Raw genomic sequence first — 27,152 nt, 5'->3', positions numbered from 1 at the left:
CTCTGGCGGCGCGGCTATTGAAGGGCCGCTGTATGCCGGGGACCGGGAGAACTGCCGCGGCAGCCGAAGACTCGGCTGCTGCTGCTGCCTCCACCTCTGCCATGGACCCGGTCCGGCTGTTCCGCGACACGGTGTGAGGGTGAGTGGGGCTGGCTCCCAGCCCCTGCCGCCCCCCTCCCCGGCTCAGCTCCCCCGCAGCTCCATGCCGCTGCCAGCCCCCGGTCCGGCTCCCCCGCAGCCCGCCCCGGCGCAGCCTCAGAGTTTCCCTATCCGCGCTCCCTCTGCGGGCGGCTCACCTCTTCCGTCCCCGCCTTTCTGCTTTGCGATCCCGGGCCAGTCCCGGCTCTGGTGCATCCCATGGGGACGGAGCCCCGGTTGCCTCCGTGCTTGGCTATTTCTGCCCTGGCAGGTGGTGCGCCCCAGCCGGCCGCCGCCGCAGGGCCAGGGCCATAAGCTGGGGAGTCGCCCCCGAGCTCCCTGTGGCCGCTGCGGGGTGGGGAGCTGTCCCGGGTGCCAGACTGGGCTGCTGGCCCTAGCCCCCGCTTGCTGTCGCTCCCCGCCTCCCCCAGCCGGAGAAGGACCATTCCGCTGCATCCCCTGTCCTGGGGGTCATGTCCGCTCCAGCCCCCTCTTCCTAGGTGAGGGGCAGGGCGGAGGGAGTCTCTTGCTCTGTGTAACTCCAGTGCCAGCCTTCCTTGCTGCTCTGAGCTTTGCGCAGCAGCCGGAAATTGATTTGATTCTGAACAATTTCGCTGCTGCCCACAGGGCTCTAAACAGCCCCTGTAAAATTCGAGAGACAAGGTGGGTGAGGGAATAACTTATTGGACCAACTTCTGTTGGTGAGCGAGACAAGCTTTCCAGCCACGCAGCGCTCTTCCTCGGGTAAGTTACCCAGAGAGCAGCAGCTAGGTAAAGTTAGGTGGAAAGCAGGAGCTCTGGCATTGGAGCTACCTATCTGCAGCCTCAGGAAGACAGCATTTCTGTGGGTCCCATCAGGCAGCTTTTCTTTGCAGCCATAAAGTCTGGAAACTTACTCCCTGCCGCTCCAGTCGTGAGCCCTGGAGCTGCTCTGCTGATGCTTCTTAACCTGTCCTGCAGCCCCCTGTATTAATCCTGTCCTGGGCTCCCACATAACTCCACTAATGTCCCTGAATGCTGACCTATCTCACCCTTTCTCCTCAACTTCTCCAGTGTGGGACCCAGGAAGCCTTCCCAATGCACTTAAATCCTGAACTGTGCTGATACCTGCTGATCCAGCGTATCCCACACACCTTTTGGTAGTTCCAGACTCGTAACAATGGATAGGAGTAAACTGCTGTATGACGTGGAAGAAGTTAATAATGGTCTATTCTCACTTGAACCAACCGGGATTTGACTTCTGCCCATTAAATGCTGAAGACTTCATAGTAAGGCTACTCTAGAGTAGCTTGGAAGAAAATTCCCATTGCATCAGCTGCAAGTTGGCAGCCCTAAGGCAGGATTCTGTCAGTGGTACTGGACAGGTATATATGGCGCTCTCTGATAGTACACGCAAGCCTCTGGTGTTCTAGGACTCCACCGGTGCAACTGAACAAGCAGTAGCATGGGTGAGATCTTTTTCTCTAAAGTTGCCTGGTGCAGGCACTGTGCCTGTGGGTAGGAGAGTGGGCATGTGCTGATGAGTACGGCTCGGGGAAGGGACTAGTGGGAGGAATGGAGGAGACATGAAAAAATGTCAGCCTTGCTAATGGGAGAAGTTGGAGAAGATCTTAGTTAGGAGTGTCAGGGGAAGGGAGAGAGGAGTAAAGCTGTTGGAGTGGTGATGAGTAACTGACAAGCCTGAAAACTCCTTTATCTTGCAATAAATCACTTTACACTGTAAAATTCATTTGGGGAAAAAAAAAGACTAAGTACTTAGTCACCTTCTATTTCTGGTTCTCATATCTAACTTCTCTTGCCGTCTGATTTTTTTTTTTAAAAAGCTTGAAAACAACTCTTTTCCCTTAGCAAAGTCTCTTCCCTTTTGCCTGGGCTTGAAATGAACATGGAGCTAACATTGGCATGTCTGCCCCAACCTCATCACAGATATCATTAAACTCTTTTCTATATAGCTTCTTATTCTATGCTCATCACCATGGTATTGGAGTAATAATCTTCCAGTAGTGTATTAAGCAACATGATGAATGCCTATTTTGTATAGTTTGTTTTTTTCTCCTCCTCTCTCCAGGTGCAAATTGTGTGTTTATTCAGAGGTGTGTTTTGGTACGGTTTCTTTCATGGTGTTAGGGTTTTTTTGTTTTATGTACATGTTACACTGTGTTTTATATCAGAGAAGGCAATACTGAAGAAGTGTGCCTTGCATTTAAATGTAATATAGAATTCAGTGGATGGAATGCTCAGCTCTGGTTTTGTGTGGGTCTTACTAAATGATCTTTTTAAATAATATTTTTAAACAAAGGGCTTTCAGAAGAGCTGGTTGTCCACAGCTCCATTTGATGTCACTGAGAACTGTGAGTTGCTGAAAACAAGGCCCCAGATATTTCTAACTTCAAAGGTTGGCCCCTGCAAGTTATTATAGAAGTACTGATATACTTGGCTCAGCTCCTGGGTGCACTTTGATTGGCTTTAGTGCAGGGTTAAACCATGGCTGGCTGTTCTCTGGGTCGGCATGCTGGTAGTTTGGGTTCCCTTAGCACACTGGTAACACACATCGCATCCATGACTTGTGCAGCAATAAGAACGTCTACTTATATCATGAAACCGTTTGAATACAATACAATGGTGAACCTTGCTCAAAGCTCCAATTTAGCCCCTTCTCCACTGGTGCTGTGCCTTCTGTGAGCAGGAGGTGCCTGCATAACAGTCCCAGTGGTGTAGTAGATCTTCTTAGCGCTTCAGTCGCTGTCTATACAGCCTGTCAGTCCACTCTGTGAACTCCACTACACCAGGGCCAAGTTTGTTTGAAGCCACTTAGCTGTGCAAATAGCACCCGCGCATACCATGGCACTCAGTTGTATACTGTTTGGCCAGTGATCAACTTCCATCTGCTAGCATGTCTAGCGCTTTTCCCTAGAAGCCTGCTGCCAGCTGGCCTGAGGCTGACATGCAGGTGCTGGTGGCCATCTGGGGAGATGAGCTCTGGAAGAGGTTGAACTCTGTAAGGAGCACTGTGCTGTGTAACTGGAGGTCCAGGCAACTAGCAGAGATGGGCTTTAATCAGAAAAGCAAGTGGTGCTGTGAAAAGATTAAATATTGGAACCAGAGTTCCTTCCAATAAAGCCTGGGACAACAAAAGTAGGTCCAGCTCTGCATGTAAAATGTATTGTTCTCTAAGCTGGACTGAATTGTTGGACCTTCCATGCAGCCTCCTATGCTACTAGGTAGCATGGAGGTTACTTGCAGTGCAGTAGTGTGAATGCCACCTTTTGAACCGGGTGCCCAAGAGGAATGAGGAGCTGGCATGGGAGATGCCAGCCTGAGAGATTCCCAACATGTTGCCAGGATCCAGACACACTGTGGAAATGGCATTCAAGCCAGTTTCCCAGGAGAAGAAACCTGGGTATGAGGAGCCTTCTATGCCAAGTATGCAGCTTTGCATTGTATTGAGTCTCAACGGGGGTTTATCCTGAGACCTGTATGCAAATTTTTTCTCTAGGTTGTCATTAGCATGACCAATCCTCTACTGATAAGAGAACTGTTAAAACTTCACAGGTAGCTGGAAGTGTTTGCTTCTCCCTTGTTCTGCTAGTCTCCACCACTCCTCCTTTCTTTCTGCCACTCCACTTTTGTAGCATAATTTTATTGCATCCCTTGGTATTCCAATGAATGGATGAGATATTGCTAGGTTAATAATCCTGTCACTTATTTATCATTGTAATGGCCATATTGCTCAATAGGCGTAGAGGCAGGTGGACAGGATCCAGAGTGGTGGAATGGTTGGTGGATCTGAGATCCAGGAAAAAAGAGAATCTGGAAAGTCCTATTGTTTGTCATCGAGAGATGGAAAAGGGATTCTGGTCAAATGCTTTGGTTGTGAGGATGACGCTCACTTCTGGAGGACAGAACAGCTTTAGGCAGGAGATTCTAGAATCTCCAGAGATTTCCAGAAGGTGAAAAAGGAGAGACATGAGAACAGATGGTTCCAGTGAGAGAACTTAAGAGGTCAAGAAAACATTACTGCACAGTTGATCCAGCAACTGGCTCCTGCCAATACAAATGTGCTAACCAGGACAGCACTATTGTTGCTCTTCCCCCTACTCTCCAGTAGTTTCTTGGGCATTCCCCACTTTCACATGAATGGGGCAAGGAAAATGGGAACCCCAAACATGCATTTCTTTGTGTAAAATACTATGGTTTTAGTTACTATAAATGCTAGTCTGGTTTGATACTGCAGCTGGTCATTGTGTGTTTAATGCAGTAGATTCCAAAAAAGTCAGGCAAGTCGTACTCTTTAATATTGATTGCTCAACAGTGTTTTGTCCTCTACGATGTCCCTCCAACTCTAAGCCAAATCGCTGCTAAACAATGAGAGAGAACTGCAGGAAACCATTCAACGTGTACTCCTACTCCCCAAAGCACTCTTGAAATCCCACCCAGAAGTAAGTGTTGCAGTGGAGTGTTAAGTGATTTGGGAGCACAAGTCCCATTGACTTCTTAGTTGCACTTGTGCTCTTATGTTGTTGTAGTTCCTGTATGGAAACACAGGATGGGAATTTCACATCTAGCTACACGTCATAAAATCTCTTTGCCTGTACAAAGATGAAAGAAAAAGTCGTCATGGGAATAATAAAAATTGTAAGCTAGAAATTAGCATTTTATTTAGAATCAGACCTACAGGTCTTTTCCCCAGTTCCCCCATCTGTGTAACAAAGGGTGCAGAATAGTTCTAATTTGAACAGCATGCTGTCTGCAGGCTGGGCTAATCAATAACAGCCCCAGGTGCAATAGCTTGCCTTTTGGTGCTTAGGTTGCTGCTTGCTCTACTGCTTACTCACTTCTCTGCTCATTAAGGGCCCCCTTTTCTTTTACTTGTTCAGATTGCAGCAGGCAGATGATATTGGTACATTAGTTACTAAACTGTTGTGTGTTAGGACTTCGCCAGCTTCACTCCACCACCATGTTGTCCCCCACAGAATCTGTAGCTGATTCATCACTATCTAAGGTTTGTGTAATCCGGGAATGACTTCATGAGCTATGGTAAAAGTGCGTAGACAGGCTCACCTAGAATCACTGTAGAGATGGAGGCTGTGTTAATATTCCTCAGTGGGAATATAGTCCCTTTCCCTCAAAGTTGCCAATTTCTGAAAAACAAAAATTGGCCATGGGCATGTCACTGGGCCATTCTCTACACAGCTAGGCCCTTGCCCAGGTGATCCATTTAAGGCTTGCACCGCTACTGAGTAGTATCCATGGTTAATGTATTCCTGAAGACTGGCCAAGAGTAGGCACATGGGTTCCATCGATAGCTCCTGCACAGTTTGGGAAATCCGCTGCTGAAAAGTTCAATGATCTCTGCTATACTGGTCATCTCAGTAACATGCCCGTACAAGGCATGATGTAGTGTTTCTGAATACCTACCTTCATCGTGACATCTGCCACCACAGATTTCTGAACCCTAAACTGGGCCAACTGACCAGTAACTAGGCAGGTCAGGTTTCAAAGTAGCGGCCGTGTTAGTCTGTATCTGCAAAAAGAACAGGAGTACTTGTGTCACCTTAGAGACTAACAAATTTATTTGAGCATAAGCTTTCGTGGGCTACAGCCCACTTTATCGGATGCATGTAGTGGAAAATACAGTAGCTGGTCAGGTTTCTAAAGGAGGATCTTATGGTGTTTTCCATGTGGAACAGTGTTGTCATCTGGGTAGTTCAGGGGCTGCAGTGGCTGTACTGTCTGACCACAGGAGGTTGGACAAGTCTCCTTCTGTCTGAAGTTCTGCAGCCATTGCTGCTTGTCCCAGGTCTGAAGAACAACTCTAGCCCACTAGTTCATGGCCATGGTCTGCACCTACTCTCTAAGCTTTATCCAGTGAACACGGTGCTAAGTGCTGTCCAGAGGGGGGAAGTTGTATGTATGATGCAGCATGAAATTCCTCGACTGCTGGTCTCTGTCACAGGTACATTCCACTGCTATCTTTGATGTCTCATGAGTCCTGTCTAGAAGCTTCAGCAGAAGCCATTCTGGCTGTGTGAAAGGTTGGCATTCATCCTGAATTCCTAGAGCTTTTCTGAAAATGGAAATTGTGCCAGCACCTTTTCCCTGGGAATGGTGGGAATTTTCCATGGCTTTTTGAGTTTGATATTTTCTCCCACAGCCCCCCTTGACTCCTAGGCCTTTCTCAACCCACTGCTACAGGGAATTTGGCTGGGAATTGTGGAATAGGCACCCAGGGGGGTAGTGACTTTGTAACAGTGTGGTACAGCGCAAGTACGGGCAAAACAAAACTATACCTAAAACAGCATAGCTACTGGTGTGCTGCCTTCTTGGACTTCATACTGGTTCCATTCCGCCAGTCAGTTAGCAATGGCTCATTTCTCTAGTGGACACAGACTAAGACTGACTGCTCTTTTCTAGGGTGCTGCTTTCTCCTTGCAGGACTCTTTGCCCTCTCTGTAGAGAGAGGGCATGGATTTCATATATGGGAGCTGGGTCAGCGAGTGCTAACCGGATCACGGCTAAATACCTTTGGCTGCTAGGATTCTTCCACTATGTTAGCACTTACCCAGAAAGTCCCTGCACAGGCCAGGTATCACAGTTACATAATCAAATTACAGCCTTATGTTACAAGGAGCCCTGTATTCCTTTTGGCTCGGGTACCTGTTACATGATATCAGCCTAGCTTTCTAGGTGCACATTTGCCCTCGCCCTGTTTGCTTTCTGCTTGGTAGTCGGGTGCCCTGGTGATGGAGTCTCTCCACACTATTGGGCTTGCCTCTATTCAGTTTCAATGCTGATGCTGTTTCTCTAGATCCATTGAGCCCTGAACCTGTCATATGGACCTAAAGAGTTAAGTGTCTCTCTGACTGAATGTGAGACTCTCCTACTAGGAGCCATCCCCAAACTTCATTCAGGTACTCAAACTTTTTAAAGTGTCTGAACTGTGATGGGCTGTTCTCTTTGCAGATGCCCCCTAGCCCCTCCTAATATTGAGATGCTTAGACCTTCTCCTGTGAGAGGATAAAGTGGCTTAGAGCCTTTTAGCTCCGTTTCACCTCCAATCCTTGGCTTAAAGCAGGGATTAGTTGTTCTGTGTCCTAGCCGTTGAGTTCAGTGCTGAGCAACAGTCCTTTCAGTGTCTGCTCAGCACTGGAATTTGAGGATGGTAGGAGCAGCATGGATTCTCAGCCCCAGAGCCTGTCTGCTGTGTTCCTAGCGTTCTCAGACACTTGGTATTAATAGCAGGGGAAGGAACTGCAGAAAGCCATGTAACAAGCTTTTTCTAAGGGTGTGTATTCTCCCCCGATGCTGGTTACTGCCATGTGTTTGAGAGTTAAAACCCCAGTGAAGGAGGCAGCCGAGGAATTCTGATGGGATCAGTGAGAGGTGGCTTGGATAAAGGAAGTGCTGAGGTCTGTACTGTTCGTAACTGAGGCAGTTGTTTTCCTTCATTCCACTGTAAGCAGCTGCCATTGTCACTTGTCAGTGGGTTGCGATTCCTAGTTAAGTGGTGGGCTGGTTTTGTAAGCACTCTGCCTCCTTTGGCTTTCTTAATCAGGTGGGTTAAGAGGTATTTTAAATCCCACGTGCCAGACAAGGAGATGCAGGTGTAACTGTTCCAGCACTGTGGATTTGTGTGGTGGTATGAGACATCGGGTGGAAGACACAAGTTAGAATTCAGGCTTGGTGAGCCGCCTAAGGGTCTTGTTCTCCCAGGTATGGGCTAGCAGCTCTTTGACTTACAAATCTGTCTCATGCTCTGAACTTGTGCTACTGTTGCAAGCTGCATTTAAGCTCTAAGTGGGATTCACAGCAATGGTGTTGAGAAGCAGAAACGTGTACTGCTTATATGCAAGACAGTGTGGCCTAGTGGGTACAGCATTACACTGGGACAAGAGAGACCAGGGTTCTATTCCTGACTGTGCTGCTGGCCTGCTAGGTGACCCTGAGGCAAATCAGTTCACCCCTCTGTGTGCCTTAGTTTCCCTATCTGTAAAATGGGGATAATGATACTGTCCTCCTTTTGCACAGCACATCAAGGTCTAGTGATGAAAAGTACAAAATATATGATGATGCTTATTAGAGTTGAAGTGTTCAATGTAAAAATCTAAAAGCCACTATTCCCTTCCCATTGCAGGTGTGCGGTTAAAAATGGTGCAGAAGTACCAGTCCCCTGTTCGAGTCTACAAATATCCCTTTGAGCTTGTCATGGCGGTGAGTGATGTTGCACTTCTACCTCTCCTCCTACAGCTGAACCCTCGACTGCAACCTCTGGTGTCCGTCAGGTGGTGGGAGGTGTTGGGGCTCTGGTGTGAGATCATGGGTTATTTCGAGCAGGGTCCACGAGCTGTACATGGCCCACTAGATCATCTCGTAAGGCCTGCGGCCTGTTTCAGTACAATATACTAATGGCCGATTTTTTTAGTGTTTTGTCATGTTTACAAGTCCCTAAATAAACAATATTGTACATAGGTTGTTTCTATATAAATACATATGAAACAAGCTAAACTTAAAATATAAATCAGTATGGGTGACTTTGTCTTATTAAGATATGTAGAATCTGCTTGGCCCACACAAGGGTGTGCCTAGGTTTATATGACCCTCCTGTGCAATGAGATTGGGCACCACTGATTTTAGAGGAACTTTCTTTAGGGTGAGTTCGAGGCACGGACTTCTTTCTTCCATTGCAATCTTCTACATTCACTGCCATACTCCAGAAATAATCAAAATCTGCCTCAGTCTAAGTATTTTACTCTAGTAAAGTTCTTTCCCATGGACATGAGAACAGTGTCAGAAGGAGAGGAAAAAAACATGCCATCTGTGCTGGTTAAATTTTTTTTTATCCTGTTTGCTTCACTGAAGGGGAGTGTGCGCGTGGGTCCCTGAGCAGCCATCTGTAAGAGAGATCTGCATCCTTCATGGCTGATTCTTAAAGCCAGTGGGACTGTTGTTGGTAAAGGCTATCAGTGCCTGTGAAAGAGCAAGCAGCCAGCTGTGCTTGGTTAGGCCCTTGTTTAAGGAACCATCTTTGGATATTCCCAGCCTCCCCAAATACCATTTTGCTTAGAAACTGCCATGGTGAGGGAATATTATTAATTAAGTGGCGATGAGCTGATTCCATAGGTTTCCTCTGATGTGTGATCTGTGTATGAGACCGGGACTATGTAGATAAGTTTGATTAGAGCTGGTTAAAAAGTGGAGAGTAGAGGGAGGGAATCTCTTCAAACAAAATTTCCCATTTTTTTTTTCCTTTGAAATTTTGATAACATTTCTAGTTCAAAAAAGGCCGATCAACCTTATGTGATGCCATCCCCATCATGATGGATAAAGGTAAGGGCTCTGGTTCTATAGCTGGGTGGCTTCTGCTACTACTCCTAATGTGATATTTCTGATTCAGCTACCGATCTCTAAGGAGTGAGCTGAATGGCCCTTGGGTGGGCTTGGGCCTTGCTCTGGGAGACTTCAGAGGGAAACACTGGGCAGCTAGTCATTCAGCCCAGAGCCCCACATATGGGTTCATCTTGTCACATCTTGTTCAGTGGCTGCGTAGCTGCTCGGGAAGACTGAGCCTTTTTGGGTCGGAACATCCCCAGTATGTTCCATGTGCCCTTACTACTGAACTAGGACTCTAGCTTTTCCTAGTATCTGACACAGATGGTGAGTAAAGCAGGGGAAACATTTAGATGAATGGGTTGAAGTGTGTTCATGGATGGAGGATGTATGCACCATTCCCTAGAATGGTTTGCAGCCTTTGATTCCTACTGGCCCCGTTGCTACTTCTGGATTCCTGCATGACAGTAGTGGCCCCTGGTGCCTTTCCTAATGTACAGCTGGTATATTACTATACAACTGGTCTGGGACCTGGTTATCCAAACCAGCCTCTCATCCTGCCTCTTGTCACAGCAGTTAAGACTGGCTGGCAGGCTCTTGCAGTTGGCTCCTAAATTTTCAATGCACCATTATGGTGGTGTTGCTTTCTAAACTGAGGAATCAAGTCCCCTAGAGGCTCCTTCACAGCAAGTCTAGTGTGAAAGGCAAAGCATAAGGCCTGCTTTTGTTCAGTGTTGGTTGGACTGATTTTTTTTCATTCGCTTTCTGTCCTTGCTAATTTGTGAAGCAAACTGCCAGGGCCGTGTGTGCTATGGAAATTGATAAAACATATCCCAGGCTAACGAAGCATGTTGCTTGCTGTGGTAGGAGCTTTCTGTGTCTTCCCTCCGTGCTGACTCTATGCAGCCCCTGTTAAAACAATGCAGCAATGTTCATTACAAAGAGACGTGCAAACAGCACTAACATGCCAGATGTGCGTGTGCTTCTCAGGACCATCACAGTCTATCTTAGCAGGATTGCTCGGATGCCAGATGCTAGTCAATAGATTGCCTGCTAATATAAGGACGCTTGCCTCTAGACAAATCCTTTGTAAGCTTGTTAGCAGAGCTCCTGGAGGCCAGGGCTTGATGGGTTTATTTTTGAGTGGTTTAGTTCTGTTTTGCTTTTGGTTTCAGGATGCTTTCTACTTGACAGAACTGCTAGCTCCCTGGGGTTTGAAGACTTTGAGAATGAAAAGTGACATTTAGTCTTTTATATGTCTAATTAATTAAGCTTTGTGTCATCTCTGCAAAGGTATTAGGTGCATTTTACAGATGGGAAAACTGAGGAACAGAGATCAAGTTACTTGTCCAAGGTCACGTGGCCCATGTGAGGCCTTTACTCTGTGTGGCCTTGTCTACCACAGGGAGTCTGTGGCAGAGCCAGGAGTGAAATCCAGATCTCCTGAGGCCCAGCGTCCTCACCCCGCCAGGCATAACATGCTGTTAGTGTGAAGGCTGAAGTCACAAAGATTCTAGAGACGCTGATGTTTGACTCTAGTGACAGTGGATCAGTCACGGTGCAGTCTCAATAATCTTATTAGACGAATTTAAATGGAATGTTCCATTAGTGTGGGAGGCAGTGAGCATTTAGCACAGATGCAGAGTGCTAAACTGTCACTGGGTGGCACTTTCCCATGGAGAGTGGGAGTAAAATGAAACAAACTTGCTCTTCAGCAAATGACTTTGCCATCACTTAGGGTACGTCCAGACTACCCGCCGTATCGGCGGGTTAAAATCGATTGCTTGGGGATCGATATATCGCGTCTAATCTAGACGCGATCTATCGATCCCCGAGCGCGCTTATATCGATTCCGGAACTCCATCAACCCCAACGGAGTTCCGGAATCGACACGGAGAGCCGCGAACATTGATCCCGCACCGTCTGGACGGGTGAGTAATCCGATCTTAGATATTCGACTTCAGCTATGTTATTCACGTAGCTGAAGTTGCGTATCTAAGATCGATTTCCCCCCCCCCCCCCCAGTGTGGAACAGCCCTTATGCTCATACTCGCGTGTCACCATAAGCCAGGCAGTCTCATCCTCTTCGGTATTGGGATGCCCCAAAATGCTCTAGGCACATTTTCTGGAGTGCAGTGATTCAATACAGTGGTTCATGGGGTGGAAAGATGATCTTGTGCTTGAGGCACTGGACTTGGAAGAAGGGGACCTGAGTTCAACTCCTAATTCCATGACAGATCCCCATGTGACCTTGGGCTTTGCATCTCTTTGCCTCAGTTCCCCATTTGTAAAATGGGAATAATACTACTACCTGTCTAGTCAGGCTGTCAGTGTTGTGGGGTAGGGAGTGTATGGACCACACTCGGCACAATAGGGCCCCAATCCCAGCAGGGCCTAAAGGACTCAACCAGAGTTGTTAATAATGGGCTGTGTCTGGCTTTGATTTTGTAATGTTCCTTAATGCCCATGTGGATTCTGTTGTGAAGCTTGGATTTTAAATAGCTTTATATAAGCTTCAGGTCACATTTAAGGAAGGTACATATTGGGGTGTAAACAGATTGACTAAACTCTTCTGTATTATGCCTTCCCTGATCACTGCCACAGTTGTTGAAAGGTATGTACAGTCCTCTATCTGACCCAAAAGCTCATTTGTATTGTGCCAGGTGCTGCACAGATGCATAGTAAGACAGTCTTAAGAGCTTACAATCTAACTCAATAAGATAAAGGGTGGTAGAAAATGGTATAACATGCAAGCGTGGTGGTGACTAGCAAATGTTCTGTTTGTTTTATGAGTTTGTTTGCAATAGAATGACAGGTTCAGTGCATCTGTTCATAGGATCTATGGATCGATCCGTCAATCCCATATGGATACAACAACGGCTCATGTTATCTATATGACCAGATGTGCAAACAGGAAGGGTATCTAGGTCAACTGCAGGCCAGTGTTTTATAAAGTTTATGGTATTGATACATCCCAGTATAAAGATTGAGGAGTCCCTAACTGGTTAGAAGTGCAAGTCTAGATTGGCAGAATCAGAATTTTAATGGAAAGGTATGTTACACACGCTTCTGCAGCCTCCATTTGCAAGCTTGGATCCTGTTAGCAGGAGAGTATTCCTGCTGCAGCAAGGAGAGCAGTCTCTGTCTGAGTGGCTGGAATCTAGTCTAAAGCAGCTAGAATGCTGCAGCAGATGGGAGAGGTCTGTACAAAGCAGCCGAAGAGTTTGGATGGAGCTCTGAGTGCAGCATCTCCATAACTGAGGAAGTGCCAGAGAGGCACTTGCCTGCAGGTGCATGTTACCCAATCTGCCCTTGACTGTTCTGCGACCGACACATGATGGCACTTGGCAGCGAGCAGCCTGCCTGCCCGCTGCTCCGAGGTTCCTTAGAAGCTGGCGTGACCTAGACAGTGACGCACTTTTCAGAGTGCATCTGACATGGCATTTCTGGCTGACACTAGCCCGGAGTATCTGAGATGAGCAAGAGGCGGAAAAGAGTTTCAAAATAACCATCCCTGTACGTTGACGGGAGCTGAGCAACTCATACATGGCTCATGAAATTGCCTAGTATAGATCAGTGCAGTACTTACAAAATGGATGTTACTGTGGGAAACCAAGTCTCATTTTAATGGAATAATTAAAACTCTCTAGGAAATTGCCTTCTGAGTGCAGACTAATGGTCTTTTTACCTGGATACCTGTGTCCAACAATGGTCCATATCTAATATTGTGTAGGAAGATGTCTCCTCTCTTCTGCTCTCCAGCCTGCCCTGTTAGTTCCTGGATTATTCTTAATGTGACTGGGAGAAGCTAATGGATCTCGAAATACTTTTCGGAGCCCAGAAAAGTCCTGCTGTTTTATGACATGCTTCAGTGTGACCTGATGGTTTGAGGCCACAGAACCGTGTTGTGCTGATGCAGTATGAACAGCACGACATCCTCATGCCCAAGTTACTCTCATTGGACAGATACCAAAAATGACAGCCCTGATTAGACATGCTGTCTTAGCTGCCTTTGCTTGTCCAGTTTCTATACCCCTCCATTATTAAGGAGAGTGAGCAGCATCAGTCTGAACAGACCGCCTCTGATGCATTCCTCTCTAGCTGGTGGTGTAGGATGGTTCCCACGTACTGAATATGAAATGCTTGATAAATGCTCTTTGCTGAGAGCAGCTATTTGATTCATCCAGGGCTCTGAAACAGCTGCTGGTTGCATTTGTTTACTCTGGACTTTAATATGTATGTTTTTGGGAACATCAAAAACATCTTTCCCTTAACTGCCTTCTGTTGTTGATGCTTAGTATGTGCCACTGAGGCAGTGTTGGGGCTGAGACTTCTGTTGCCTTTGAAGTATTCAACTTGAGTAGTTGGGAGGGACTGACCCCAGAACTACATGAATTCTAGGGCAGATCCACCCAAAAGGAATGTAAGTTTCCTTTCACTGAAGGAGTTCATACAGTGTCTCTCTAGACTTTCTTCAGTCTGTGCTCTCTTTCTTGCTTGCAGACACATCACCATGTGCTGTGACGATGTGAGCTCAAGCTGAGCAGGATCATTGGATGTCAGCACCTGGATGGGCGAGCTCTGAGGGTCATCACAGGGGAGGGGGTGTACTTTTTATCAGTACTGAATCAATGCCTTGGCATGGCGTTAGGGGGCACTGTGCTGTTGGAGGTGTCCTTATTATTCGTATTCCAGTAGCGCCTAAAAACCTGCTTGGGCCCCGCTGTACTAGATACATTGTGCATAAAGAGAAGATGATCCCTGCCCTGAAGAACTCAATTGACAAAGTAAAATTGAGGACCCTGGGCACTTGTGGGTATTAAATATTTCAGGCAGGGCACTTTTGGTAAGAGTGTAAGTCTGTTAACCACAGTTTCTTGGCCAAATTCCAATCTGGGTTATGTCCTACCTACCTGAATTCCCACTGCAGCTTCTGGAAGTGACTGGTTGAAACTGTTCTGTCTCGCACAAAGGTGCAATGCATGTGCACTTCCCTGCATTTTATTTGTAATAACTTGGATCAAACTTTTCACTGGTGTGTACGTGTCCAATGGTACATCTGACCTGCTCTGCTCCTCTCCCCAAGAGCCCTGCTGCCCCTGGGGGCTTTGCTTCACTACCTTCCTCCTCCAAGGTACCAGACTTTCCCCAAAGTAGGACATGGGAAATTTGTCCAACTAGCAATCATTCCTCAGTAGGGTGTGGCTTCTGGCCCCACTGCTGAAGGGTCGTTTGCAGAGTCCAACATATCCTGATGGTTGATCATGTCTTGACCTGTGTAATGCTTCCTGGGGATACCCAGGGTTGGGAGGCACCCACTACCGCCTGCCCTTAGTGTGAGGGAAGCCTTGTCTGTGCCTGGCATTCAGCTCCCCCACTCCACTAGCCAGGTGCAACATACACACTCCCCTCTAAGTTAGCAACAGGCACATTCAAGCCCTCTGAGCTTCTCCCTGGAGTGTCTCGCCCCTGGGCATTCATGGTATGCACAGTTTTGCTGCTCCCAAAGGAGCAGTACACCCCAGCATACCAGGTCTATCTCAGATCACTGCTCTACTTAACTCACAGGACTTATCTGTCTATAGTAAATCCAGTACTAGTTTAACAAAGCTCAGAGATTCAAGTAGCAGCCTGCTGGCTGCAACCCTTTTCTCATGAGACCTGCACACTGTTAGTTTGCGTCCTCGGTGAAGGATTCTGTGTATCTCTATGCACTCCAGGATATACCAGCCCAGCCCTTTATCTTTATTCATACACAGAATAGCCCCTGCAGTTTTTTTACCTTGTCAATTTTTTTTCGAAATCTGTGTTTGTGTACCTGGCTCAGTATGCAAATAGACAGGGAGATGGGTCTCAGCTACCTCCTGCTGCCTGAAGGGAACATCTCCAAGCTATGTTACCTGCTGGGGACCTGCCTTAATGCCAAGACCTTAAGAGCATCATTTTCTCCTCTTAACTCTTTCAATATTATCTGTACGTACACTTCAGAATGGTTATGATGAGCAGTGGGCTACTGGCTCTCGATGGAGACCTCTCATGCTGCTCTTTGAACTGTTATGCCGATATACAACACAGGGGATCCCTGTACTACCTTAGGTGCTGCACTCCCTGTGTCCTCTGCCTGTTGGCATCAAGGGTAGGTTTGTATTTAGATAGCAAATGAAGGTGAATATTGTAGCAGAATAGCCTGACTAGAATGGTGTTTCCTGTTGGATGGAAGATGGGACAGGTTGGTGATTTCCAGAATTAGCGGCATCCGGCTACAGCGCACGTCATGGTCCTGGAAGGTCTGCTGTGTTGCCCAGTTGTGGATGCATTGTAATAACCAGCTGGTGTTAACTGAATCATTCCTTTCATCGAGTCTGAAGGAATGAGGCAGATCATTGGCTCCCGTCCAGAAGGCGCTAACACTAGATCAGTGTTTATAGCTCTGGAGTCCAGTGGATCTCTTACTTCTGCTCCAGCCCAGAGACTGCCAGTATTTTCTCAGTCACAGAAAGCTCTCACCTATCTCCATAACTGCTTTGCATGTTTTTTGGAGGAGTTTTTCCCCTGGTGGAGTCCTGACTCCTCTGCACCTTCCCTCCATCCCCAACCCCACCCATGTTTTCTCTTGTGTTACCCTTGGGTAGACAAGAGACAGGGTTCTCTTATGATGAATATCATGAAGATTCTTTATTCCATCTGCTGGACACTCATATGGCCCTTGTTGGTCTCCTAGACTAACTCATAGAGCCTGAGCTGCCATGTGTCACCACACAGGGTCTCCCTAAGTGCCAGCCTGGCTTAAGCAGACACAGAAAGGACTGCTGGAGAAAGTCCACTCTCTTCGAGCCTTGGATGATGGTTGACACAATGTCTGAACCATAGTGTTAGAAGGGACCACAAGGATCATCTTGTTTAACGTCCTGCCAAGATGCAGGATTTGTTGTGGCTAAATCATCCAAGAGAGATGACTGTCCAGCCTCTTTTTGAAAACCTCCAGTGAAGGAGCTTCCACCACCACCTCCCTAGGCAGTTTGTTCTAAGAGGGAGGGTCACAGTTCTTTCTAGAGTCAGTGGCTGCTCAAGAGAAATGCAACATCCCTCTCCTCCTCTGGGGAGGATGCTGCTTTGGAGTTTCTCAGCCCCAAACTTAACGACATCATACCTTCACTCCCCTCTTGTTCCCCCGCCCCCATTCCCCAAACACAGACCCCCTCTCTAAGGCTTCTCTGCACTGGAGGATTGCATTGAGCTAGAATACAAGCTTGAGGAGTCATGGGAACTTGCACAATGGTAAATGTGACTCAGCATAGGAAGGGACACGTTGTGTTTTGATGTGGTGTCAGTTGGTCTCAGTTGGCCCTAAGGTGAACCCTACTGTTCACGACCCATTCGCACGACACTAAACACAGCAGTCTCTGTCTATGATGAGTGCTTAACATCATGTTAGCTAGCAGGGCCCCCTCTAGGTTATTTTGTAATGTGAGGTAATTTTTCTGATGTGGACGAGCCTTCACGCGCTTGCTAGAGCCCCAACTGGATTCTGTGTGCAGTGATTTGTCCTCCATTTTCTCCCATCTTCATCTGTGTGCTGGGCCTGTTTCTAAAAAAACAGCTCTTTCATGCCACTGGCTCCAGACAGCCCTACTGTGGGAGCCACAGAACCACTCTGGAGCAACATTTGGCAGATATAAGCAGGCACAATTCCTCTGAGCCCAACTGTCAGCTCTTATTCACAAATGGCTGCCTGGGTAGGCAGGGGACTCCTTCAGAATGGCTCTGGAGGCAATGCAGGCGGAGAACAAGTGAGAAGATTGGTGACTCACCTCATTTTACCCAGCCTGCTGAAGGAACTGTCTCCTAACATGCAAGGTCCAAACCAGTCACTTCAGCAGTAACATGTACTAATGGGGAATTAGTGAAGCCTCTCTCTAGCCTTAGAGAAGTGACTGGCTTGGGGAGAAAGCCAGAGCTGCTGTCCTGGGAATCGTTATGCAACACTGTGCTGACTTACGGTATAATCCCCTTCAGTTTCCTTACATGAGCTGAGAGGATAATGTTCCCCTCGAGGATATTCTGGTACAGTATGAGGCTAGATAACCTAATTCTGAGTGCTGCCTCACCGGAGCACGCAGGAACCACCCAGCAGGTTCTGGGCTGAAATGTCTGCACATGTACAGCAGAGTTACACTGGTGAGGGGTTTTATTGCTTGCTCTGCTTTGGTGCTTGAGCGTCTGTGCTGTTACGGACAGAAATATCCAAGTCCGGACTCCTGAGGCACATCTGTTTTATAAACTGTTTCTAGGTCACTTGCCTGACGGGTTATGAAAACCCACAGAGGAGAAGCAGGAGGAGTTGTGTAAAGATCAGATGCCCTGGGCATGTGCTCCCATTCTCTGGGGCATACTGGAGGGCAGAGGGTGGGCAGGAATGCATTGTCTACTCCCTTATCCTGAAGAGAGGGGGTCGATGAGAGGGATACTCCAGATGCGGGGAATTATAATGAGTCACATGCACCTTCTCTCTAGATCTTTATCCTATGAAAGGGGAAAGGATTGGGGGGAGGATATGGAGGCTGGGAGAAGAGGAATAGGAACAGACTAGCTTAAGGGGCATTCCCTTCCCTTACACCACCCCCTGTCAGGGGGATCATGAGGTTTTTAGAGGGTGTAATTTCCTTTACTGGAGAGAAATGTCTCTCTCATGTGGTACTTTCATTTTGAGTCCTCCAAGGTTCTCCCAGCACTATAACGTGACCTGAATTTGTAACCTGTTGTGGTATGGTTGGTGTAAACATGGCTAATCCTCTGTTTAGTAGCAGTGGGAGCTAACACTGTGTCTAGGTCTGGGGCTATAACCAGCTCATTACACTATTTGGTGGACCCCTTAACCATGCTTATGGAACCAAGCTGGCCACTCCCTTCCTCTGGCTATGTGCTATGGGACGTCACAGGGCATATTGCTCCACGTGCTGCTGGTGTCGTTCTGTGTGTGGTGTATGCTGAGCTGGTCTGGGATAGCAGAACAGCTTATGCTGTAGTGCACTGACACACACTTGGCAGTGTGGACTTACAACCACGGCTGACATGTGACTGGTTTGTGAGGAAAGCTGCTGTGTGGGCATAACTCAGCCATATTGGTTGTATCCAGTCAGATGGGTGTCCTAATTTGGCTCTAAAAACATGGTAGTTCTTAGGCCAGGTGTGCATGTTCGGATTTGTGCTTCTATTTCCCACTGTTGCTGCAGCTGTCTGATGGTAGAGCTAGACAGGACTCCAGTCAGCCACAAGTGTGCTAAGCACAGAGTTGTCTAACGCTGCCCAGATCAGGTCTACGCTGCTTGGAACATTGATGGCCACTGATGGGTTGACTGCACCAGTTCTGTTGCGGTTGCTACCACCAGTGGAGCTGTGTTGATGGTATAACAGTGCGAAAGCTGGAGCTATAACCTCTGAGGTAGACAAGGCCATAGAACAAATTAGGCCTGAATTGACAACCATTGTAGACACCTCTTTCAAGGGTAAGGTGTCTGTGTGCAGCATAAGGAAAGATCCTTTTGTGAACTGTTATGGTGAGATTAGTACTTGGCTAATTGGGTGTATTCAGTGGTCAGAGTTGCCCAGGCAGCTGCTGCAGCTGTTCAGATCAGTTGCTCTGGGATTTTCTCCTGATCTGGTAATAAGTCAGCCCTGGAACTTGATTGTAGCTGGAAGAGGCAGTTCCACAGTCTGTGGCCTGGATTCTGGTGTGGAGCCTTGGCAGGTTCAGGCTAGAGGATTTGTGGGAAGTGAAAGCTGGGGTGAGCAATGCTTTGCTCAGTGAGTATTTGTCCCAAGTGGGTCACTCTGGAAGGAGCGGGACAGGATGAGTAAATCGCTTATTGCTGTACGCATTTGATTCTGTTCAGCACTTGAATCGTGTTGAATTACCGACAGACCCAAAAGGAACTTAGCTCTTGGCTAGTTCAGAGCCTGCAGAGCCATGACTTCAAGGGCCTTCTTCCTTGGAAAAACTCTGAAGAATTACTGCAGCAAGGAGCTGGAAGGGCAAATGCAGGCAGGTTAGCTTCTTCTAATACTATGGCTGGTAACATTAAGTCCCATTCGGGTTCAATTTGGCTGTGCTGTTTTCTGTTCTGCATCTTCAGCTCAATTAAGTGATTTTCGGGGGGGGGGAGGGATGAGGAGTGGCAACTGCTGCTTAATGTCGAAACTCCTTCTTCTTTCCCCTTTTGGGGTTGTGATTGTTGCCAGTTGGAGGAGAAATGCACTGGTGGGTCTAGCTGCTGACAGTGAAAGCTCAGCAGTGCAGCCCTGTATCTCTCTGCAGTGATGAAAGGGGTACCAGAGAGGTCAGTAGTGATTTATGGGGGCAACCAGAGCACTGTGGCGCAGCTCTTCAATGTCTCCTCCACGTGACCCGCAGGCAGGTGCCATGACCCACTGTATTTTTAGAGTTGCTGTTGGTGTGTAGCGAAGATTAGCAGAGAGCGTAAGGTTGACATGTAGAAGAGGAATCCTTCCTCAAACCAGGAGATAAAGCTTATTTAGGATGTGTGTTTGGGCCCTTATCTTAGTTCCTCCATAGGGGCTGTGTGCCTTCTTCTAACAGGAAGGAGTGACTCATTAGCAGTGACTCATTAGTCAGTGGCTGCTGTTTCTAAGCTTCTTGTTACTGGAGTAACCTATTCCATCAGGGGAAGGAGGAGGCGCAGCAGTAATGGTTTTTACTCTAGGTTGCAGAGTGGATTCCTGGTACCAGATCTGTGCCTGAATTAAAGAAGCAATGTGTCTCCTTTGCTTTTAAGATGTTTTACATTTTTGGATGTCAGTGATTAAACCAGCTTTTTCTTACTAAAGAGGCAGTATTCAGGCCAAATTTGACTTGATCTTTAGACTTTGTGAAAACTAGCTTTTACCAAACCTCTGGCCCAAGCAAAATGTTGCATTGGCTTTGACCTTCCCAAGGAAACAGCTGGGCAGAGAACTGCTCCCCTGCAGCATTGCATAATGTACTAGTGTATGAGAATCTGGAAGCAACACTGCCTAGAAATTCGGCCTATAAACAAAAGGAAATTAACTAGTCATCTTTCATTACACTGGTCTACAATTTTTGAGAAGTCAGTCTGCTTCAGAGATAAAATGTGATATTTATTATGTATTTTGATGTGCTGAATTCAAACATGACAATTAAAACAACTGGCTACTGTTTCTAAGATATTTAAGTTTTTACATTTTATGTCTATGTATATTGTGTAGATAGAGTATTAATCATAAATTTGTAAACCTAGGTCTTTTAGACTCATAGACTTAAGGGTCAGAAGGGACCAATGTGATCATCTAGTCTGATCTCCTGCACAAAGCAGGCCACAGAACCCTACCCATCCACTTCTATAACAAACCCCTAACCTATGTCCGAGTTATTGAAGTCTTCAAATTGTGGTTTGAAGACCTCAAGCTGCAGAGAATTCACCTGCAAGTGACCCATGCCCCATGCTGCAGAGGAAGGCGAAAAACCTCCAGGGCCTCTGCCAATCTGCCCTGGAAGAAAATTCCTTCCTGACCCCAAATATGGCAATCAGCTAAACCCTGAGCATGTGGGCAACTCTCACCAGCCAGCACTCAGGAAAGAATTCTCTGCAGTAACTCAGATCACATCCCATCACTGACCACTGGGCATACTTATCTGCTGGTAATCAAAGATCAGTTGCCAAAATTAAGCTATCCTATCATACCATCCCTTCCATAAACTTATCAAGCTTAGTCGTAAAGCCAGATATGTCTTTTGCCCCCACTACTCCCCTTGGAAGGCTGTTCCAGAACTTCACTCCTCTAATGGTTAGAAACCTTCATCTAATTTCAAGTCTAAACTTCCTAGAGTCCAGTTTATACCCATTCGTTCTTGTGTCTACATTGGTACTAAGCTTAAATAATTCCTCTCCCTCCCTAATATTAATCCCTCTGATATATTTATAAAGAACAAGCATATCCCCCCTCAGCCTTCTTTTGGCTAGGCTAAACAAGCCAAGCTCTTTGAGTCTCCTTTCATAAGGTAGGTTTTCCATTCCTCGGATCATCCTAGTAGCCAGTCTCTGAACCTGTTTCAGTTTGAATTCATCCTTCTTAAACATGGGAGACCAGAACTGCACACAGTATTCCAGGTGAGGTCTCACCAGCACCTTATATAACGGTACTAACACCTCCTTATCTTTGCTGGAAATACCTCGCCTGATGCATCCTAAAACCGCATTAGCTTTTTTAATGGCCATATCACATTGGCGGCTCATAGTCATCCTGTGATCAACCAATACTCCAAGGTCCTTCTCCTCCTCTGTTGCTTCCAACTGATGTGTCCCCAATGTATATCTAAAATTCTTATTATTAATCGCTAAGTGCATGACCTTGCACTTTTCACTATTACATTTCATCCTATTACTATTACTCCAGTTTACAAGGTCATCCAGATCTTCCTGTATGACATCCCGGTCCTCCTCCATGTTAGCAATACCCCCCAGCTTTGTGTCATCCGCAAACTTTATTAGCACATTCCTGCTTTTTGTGCCAAGATCTGTAATAAAAAGGTTAAATAAGATTGGTCCCAAAACCGATCCTTGAGGAACTCCACTAGTAACCTCCTTCCAGCCTGACAATTCACCCTTCAGTATGACCCGTTGTAGTCTCCCCTTTAACTAGTTCCTTATCCACCTTTCAATTTTCATATTGATCCCCATCTTTTCATGTGTTTATGGTTGCTTTACATGATAATATTTCACCTGTCCTGTTTATGTAACACTTTAAAAATCAGCAAAAGCGTTATATAAATAAAATTTATTATGAAACAAAAGGCAAAAAACTGTTATGTACATAGTTTAGTCCTATTCAGTGTCTACTCGGCGCTTCTTGGCTTGTCTCTTGTATTCATTAAATGGAGCATCTCTTGTCACTGTCCAGCAATAGTCTGCAAGCACTGATGGGCTCAATTTGCCCTGATAGCCTGCCAGGAGATTCCACTGCTGTAGTCTGGAGCCCAACAGCTCTGCCTTGCTCTTGGGTAGTTCCAAATCCCTGACAAGGTCATTCAGTTCACCTTGTGTTATGAGGTGTGGTTCAGAGGAGGAGGATGGGAGAAAATGTGGGTCCCGTGACATTGATGGTTCAGGACCAGAAGTTTCATCCTCTTCTTCTTCTTCTTCCTCGTCTGACTCAAGTGAGAGTGATTCTGGTGCATCAGGAACCGGAAGTCCTTCTCTGTGGGGTACTGGGCGTATAGCTGATGGAATGTTTGGATAATGCACAGTCCACTTTTTCTTCTTTTTCCAACTGGAGGCACCATGCAAAAGTAACAATTGCTGGTATGATCTGTTGGCTCTCTCCAAATCATTAGCACTGCAAAAGGCATAGATTTCCTTTTCCTGTTCAACCACTGGCCAAGATTTGTTGCACAAGTATTGCAGCGTATGTGTGGGGCCCACCTCTTGTCCTGATCTCCAATTTTGCAGCCAAAATAAAGGTGATAGGCTTTCTTAAGCATAGTGCTTATACTGCACTTTTGTGATGCAAAAGTCACTTCACCACAAACATAGCAGAAGTTATCTGCACTGTTCACACAAGTACGAGGCATCTCTGCTCACTTTGGCTAAACAGAAATGTGTCCCTTTGCAAAATCAAACACTGACAAATAAGAGAACACGACACTGTATGATTTCTAGAGCTGATCTAGGGCAATTTTTTCAGCAGAGTGATGTAAGCTTCGTTATGATTGCATCATCCATGACTTCTAGGAATAACATGATGTAATTCATCTCATGTATGACGCAATACCAGCTTCAGATTGCATCATTCATTGTTTTGCCTAAAAAGCAAGTACTGTCCAAACCCAGTCATAGATTTATTCATAGATCCAGTCAAAGATGTATTTTAGTCATTTCTGGTTTAAATTGAGATCCCTTCCCTTTATAACTCACTTATCCTCTGCCATTCCCAAGTCAAGGGTCGTATATACTGACCCAATAGCATATCTTGAAAACTAGAGCCAATAAACAATTTTAAGCATCATTTTCATTCTCAGTGACCCAGAATTAGTAAAGTTGGACTACATTTATTTCAGAAGCGTTTTGGCTGTAGAGCAGTGTTATTTTAGGAGTTGACAGAGCAGCAATATGTGTAGCATATAGGCCCTGAAGGAGATCCCTGCTACCTGGAGTATCAAAAATAAACTGCATCAGGAATGAAAAGTACACTGACTATCTTAAGATCTATTCCAACAATCTGTATTGCTAACATAGTTAGTGACATGTTGATTTATACAGTGACTTAAGTTGCTAGTGTCCCTTTGAGTGAACTAATGCTTCATCCCAATAGATGTGCTCAGAAGGTGTTTGTTATCCTGATACCTGAAAGAAAGCACATGTTCAGGGGCCTTTCCTAGAAAGAAACTGGCACTGGGCAATGTTGTGCAGTCTTTTGCCTCTTCCTGTTGTTGCTACGGGACTTGTGTTCCCTGTGCTCTCCCTCTGCTGGTCTGGGCTCTTCGCTGGAAGCACTGGTTTAGTTACTGCTCCAGCTCCCCTCTTAGGAGGCAGTAGGGTAACCCAGCCTGGACAGTGAGGATTGAGTACACCAGGAATGATTTCCAAGAGGAGATGTAAAACAGAGCAATAAAGGAAGGGCTGATCCAATCTCTCAATTTAGGCAAATGCTGTATGTTACTGTACACATTCCCTAGCAATGCAAGTTGTTTCCTCGACTTTTACTTCCTTTGGACAGTGAAGCTAGACTAGTCAGTTTCACTTCCTCCCTAGCACCCAGTCCTGCACTAGCCCAGTGCTGCAGTTTGCATTGCCAACACTACAGAGGAAAGTTTAAAAAAAAAAAAAAAAAAAAAAAGTGAAAACAACTTCATAAATTTTAAACTTTTTTCTATTCCTACTCAGTTCTGTGAAGCACTTGGAAATCCTCTGCTGAAAGGTATTAAGTGAAGAGAATGGAATAATACACAATGCAAAACCCATTTCCCCCCCTCCCCCTCCAAATTTAGCTCCATTACATACATCTAACCATGTCAAGTTTTATACTACATGCATGTTTCACATCCCATCACTTCCAGGTCTTGCCTCCTATGCATGGGCCACCCCTACCCCAAGCTTATCTGCAAGGCCTCCCCCCAATTTTGTCCATGTTTGAGTACCTCCTAATACCCCACTGCCATGCTGCTTACTGTAAATCAAGCTGACATGCATTCAAGTTGCTCCCCTTCTCCTAACTTTTCTCTCTACTTGTCTCTGTCCTACAAGCTCCTTGGAGAGTGGATCATCCTGCTTGAGGCTTTATGGAAAGTGCCTAGTATGGTAGTGGGTGCAACTGTAAATAAAAAATAATTAAAGAGGAGCATGTATTGTACAAAGGGCTTATGACTCCAGTGTAGAGGTCTCTAGGGCAGACAAACTGAGGAAGATGGAAAGGGTTCTTTCTTGCAGCAGTCTCATGGATTCCTTCAGACTTCTTTGCTATTGGTGCAAATGGAGGCTAGACTCGGCTATACATGGGCTACTGGGTTAAATTGCCAGGAGCTCATAGTCAGTTTTGGCAAATATGATGGACTTGGAAGATGCTCTTGTGTCATACAGAAGGGTTAGTCCCTTCAGCCAACCAACCACAGAAAGGAGATAACAAAACTATAAATAAGATCATCTCAGATGTCATTATGTGCACAACGCAGCCTGGATGGGGGCTGCCAATTACCAAAGCAGTGTGTATATCCCCACCGTCTGGGAGGCTGACTTCCCACCGCCCATGTTTGTGTGGCCTGCTGCTGGGAATAGCACCTGCCCTTAAAATAGCACAGGCTTCTGAGGACACATTCCAGCTCCCCTGCTCTTAGATCTCTGAATGGAATGGCATCAGGCGGTCAGCAAGCTCAAATATCCAGAGCAGGAAGAGAGAGTATCCTGAGTGGAATTCTGGCCTTCAGAGCTCACATCCTTCACTTACCCTCTGCCTGTTATTAGCATGTTCATCTAGTCATGTCCCCAAGTCATGTATTAGTCTCTGCAGATCTCCCCAGGTCTGTAAGGCCTCCCATTAAGGCCATTTTCTTTTGAGGAGAGGCCATTTTAAGGCAAATTAAAAGCTTCCCAGAGCGATTGGCTAATCACCAATGGTCTAATCACACCCACAGGATAAACTGGCTCCTTGGCCAAAGGCATCTTATTGTTCAAGCAGCTTGATTTGCTACAGGTTTTCAAGACTCACAGGAATATTCACAACTAGGGTGACTATATAACAAGTGTGAAAAATGGGGACGGGGTGGGGGTAAAAGGAGCCTATATAAGAAAAAGACCCCAAAATCAGAACTGTCCCTATAAAATCGGGACATCTGGTCACCCTATTCACAACTGCCAGACAATGCCAAAGGATGCTCCCAGGTAGCCGGTTCCAATGCTGCACTTTGTTCTAGGGTCAGAGAGTTAGGCATGCATCCCTAATTACCTGCTCTCTGAAACCTGCCATTGTCAGCCTACCAATCTCTCTTATAGAAGAGGAGGATGGGGTTAACATTCCCTGCTTCCCCCACCCTTCTCCAAATTCATGACCTTCCCTGTCCCAAGATCACTGTTTTCACCCTCTTTATCCCCTGGAGAGAAAATACAACCCCAAAATATTTTTTTCCTGGAGCATTTAGGCAAGAGTTACTTCAGGCAGTTCAGCCCAGCCATTCCTTGGCATCAGATTCTCAACACTGGGCCAATGAAAGCTACAAGCTACCCTGTGGGCCACCAGGGTGCAGTATTACCTGGCACCTGCCCTCATCATTTCCGGCTTGTATAATTTTTTACACATGCTGTTAACACTCTGCAAAGACACCAAAAACCCAATTATGACTTCACACCTCACCAGACTAAGAGCATGGCCACAGGGTGTCAGAAACCAGAACAGTATCTAGAAAGTGACCCAAATGCCAGCAAGGGGACACGCTGCACTGTCCGAGGCTGGCACTGGCATGGTTCAAAAGCCTGGCTGCAAATTACAAATATTGTCCATTTGAGTATCACCAGGCCCATCTTCGAGCCTCCTCACCCCCTCCCTGACCCATGTGGCTCTGTTTGCTGAAGTCACACGTTGCCCTACAACTCTTCAGCAGCTAGCTCAGTGGTTCTCAAACTTTTGTACTGGTGACCCCTTTCACATAGCAAGCCCCTGTGGACCCCCTCTTATAAATTAAAAACATTTTAAAATATATTTAACACCATTATAAATGCTGCAGGTAAAGTGGGGGTTTGAAGTGGAGGCTGACAGCTCAGGACTCCCCCATGTAATAACCTCATGACCCCCTGAGGGGTCCCAACCCCCAGTTTGAGAACCACTGAGAGAGCTCGATAGAGAAGTCAGAAGTTTAACCTTGCCTTAGATAAGGCTTCAGACAGCCAAGTCTACAGGCTCAAGGCAGATGGACATGAACTGGACCTGCTCTAGCTATCGGCTGCCGTTCAGGGGTCCTTTGTGCTGCACAGTCACATGGCGAGTTTAATCCCTTGTAAACTCCTACAGAATTTGTAGATCCCTTGAGTTTTGCTGAAGGCTTTTGACTTAAGATAAAGATGGACTAAGGAAGAACAGCAGCTAGTTCTTGACACCTGCTCCACTCTGCTCCTGGCACCTGCCCCTAGCTGGGGAGAGCCTTTCTGATAAACTAGCATTAAAGA

The 27,152-nt window shown here is 46.4% G+C and overlaps 1 protein-coding gene across 2 annotated transcripts in view; it reads left to right on the top strand.

The window, feature by feature from the left end:
• The window catches only part of SEC14L5 (SEC14 like lipid binding 5), a 54,101-nt gene continuing 26,949 nt past the window's right edge, over window positions 1–27,152 (top strand). For both annotated transcript variants that reach the window (XM_050966427.1, XM_050966426.1), the window contains exons 1-2: window positions 1–139; window positions 8,273–8,349. In XM_050966427.1, coding sequence (XP_050822384.1) covers window positions 8,287–8,349 — 63 coding nt within the window. In that variant the 5' untranslated portion in view covers window positions 1–139; window positions 8,273–8,286. The remainder of the gene's footprint in view (window positions 140–8,272; window positions 8,350–27,152) is intronic.

Source organism: Gopherus flavomarginatus, chromosome 9, assembly GCF_025201925.1.
Source record: "Gopherus flavomarginatus isolate rGopFla2 chromosome 9, rGopFla2.mat.asm, whole genome shotgun sequence".
Classification (NCBI taxonomy): Eukaryota; Metazoa; Chordata; order Testudines; family Testudinidae; genus Gopherus; species Gopherus flavomarginatus.
This window is presented reverse-complemented; position numbering and strand designations above follow the sequence as displayed.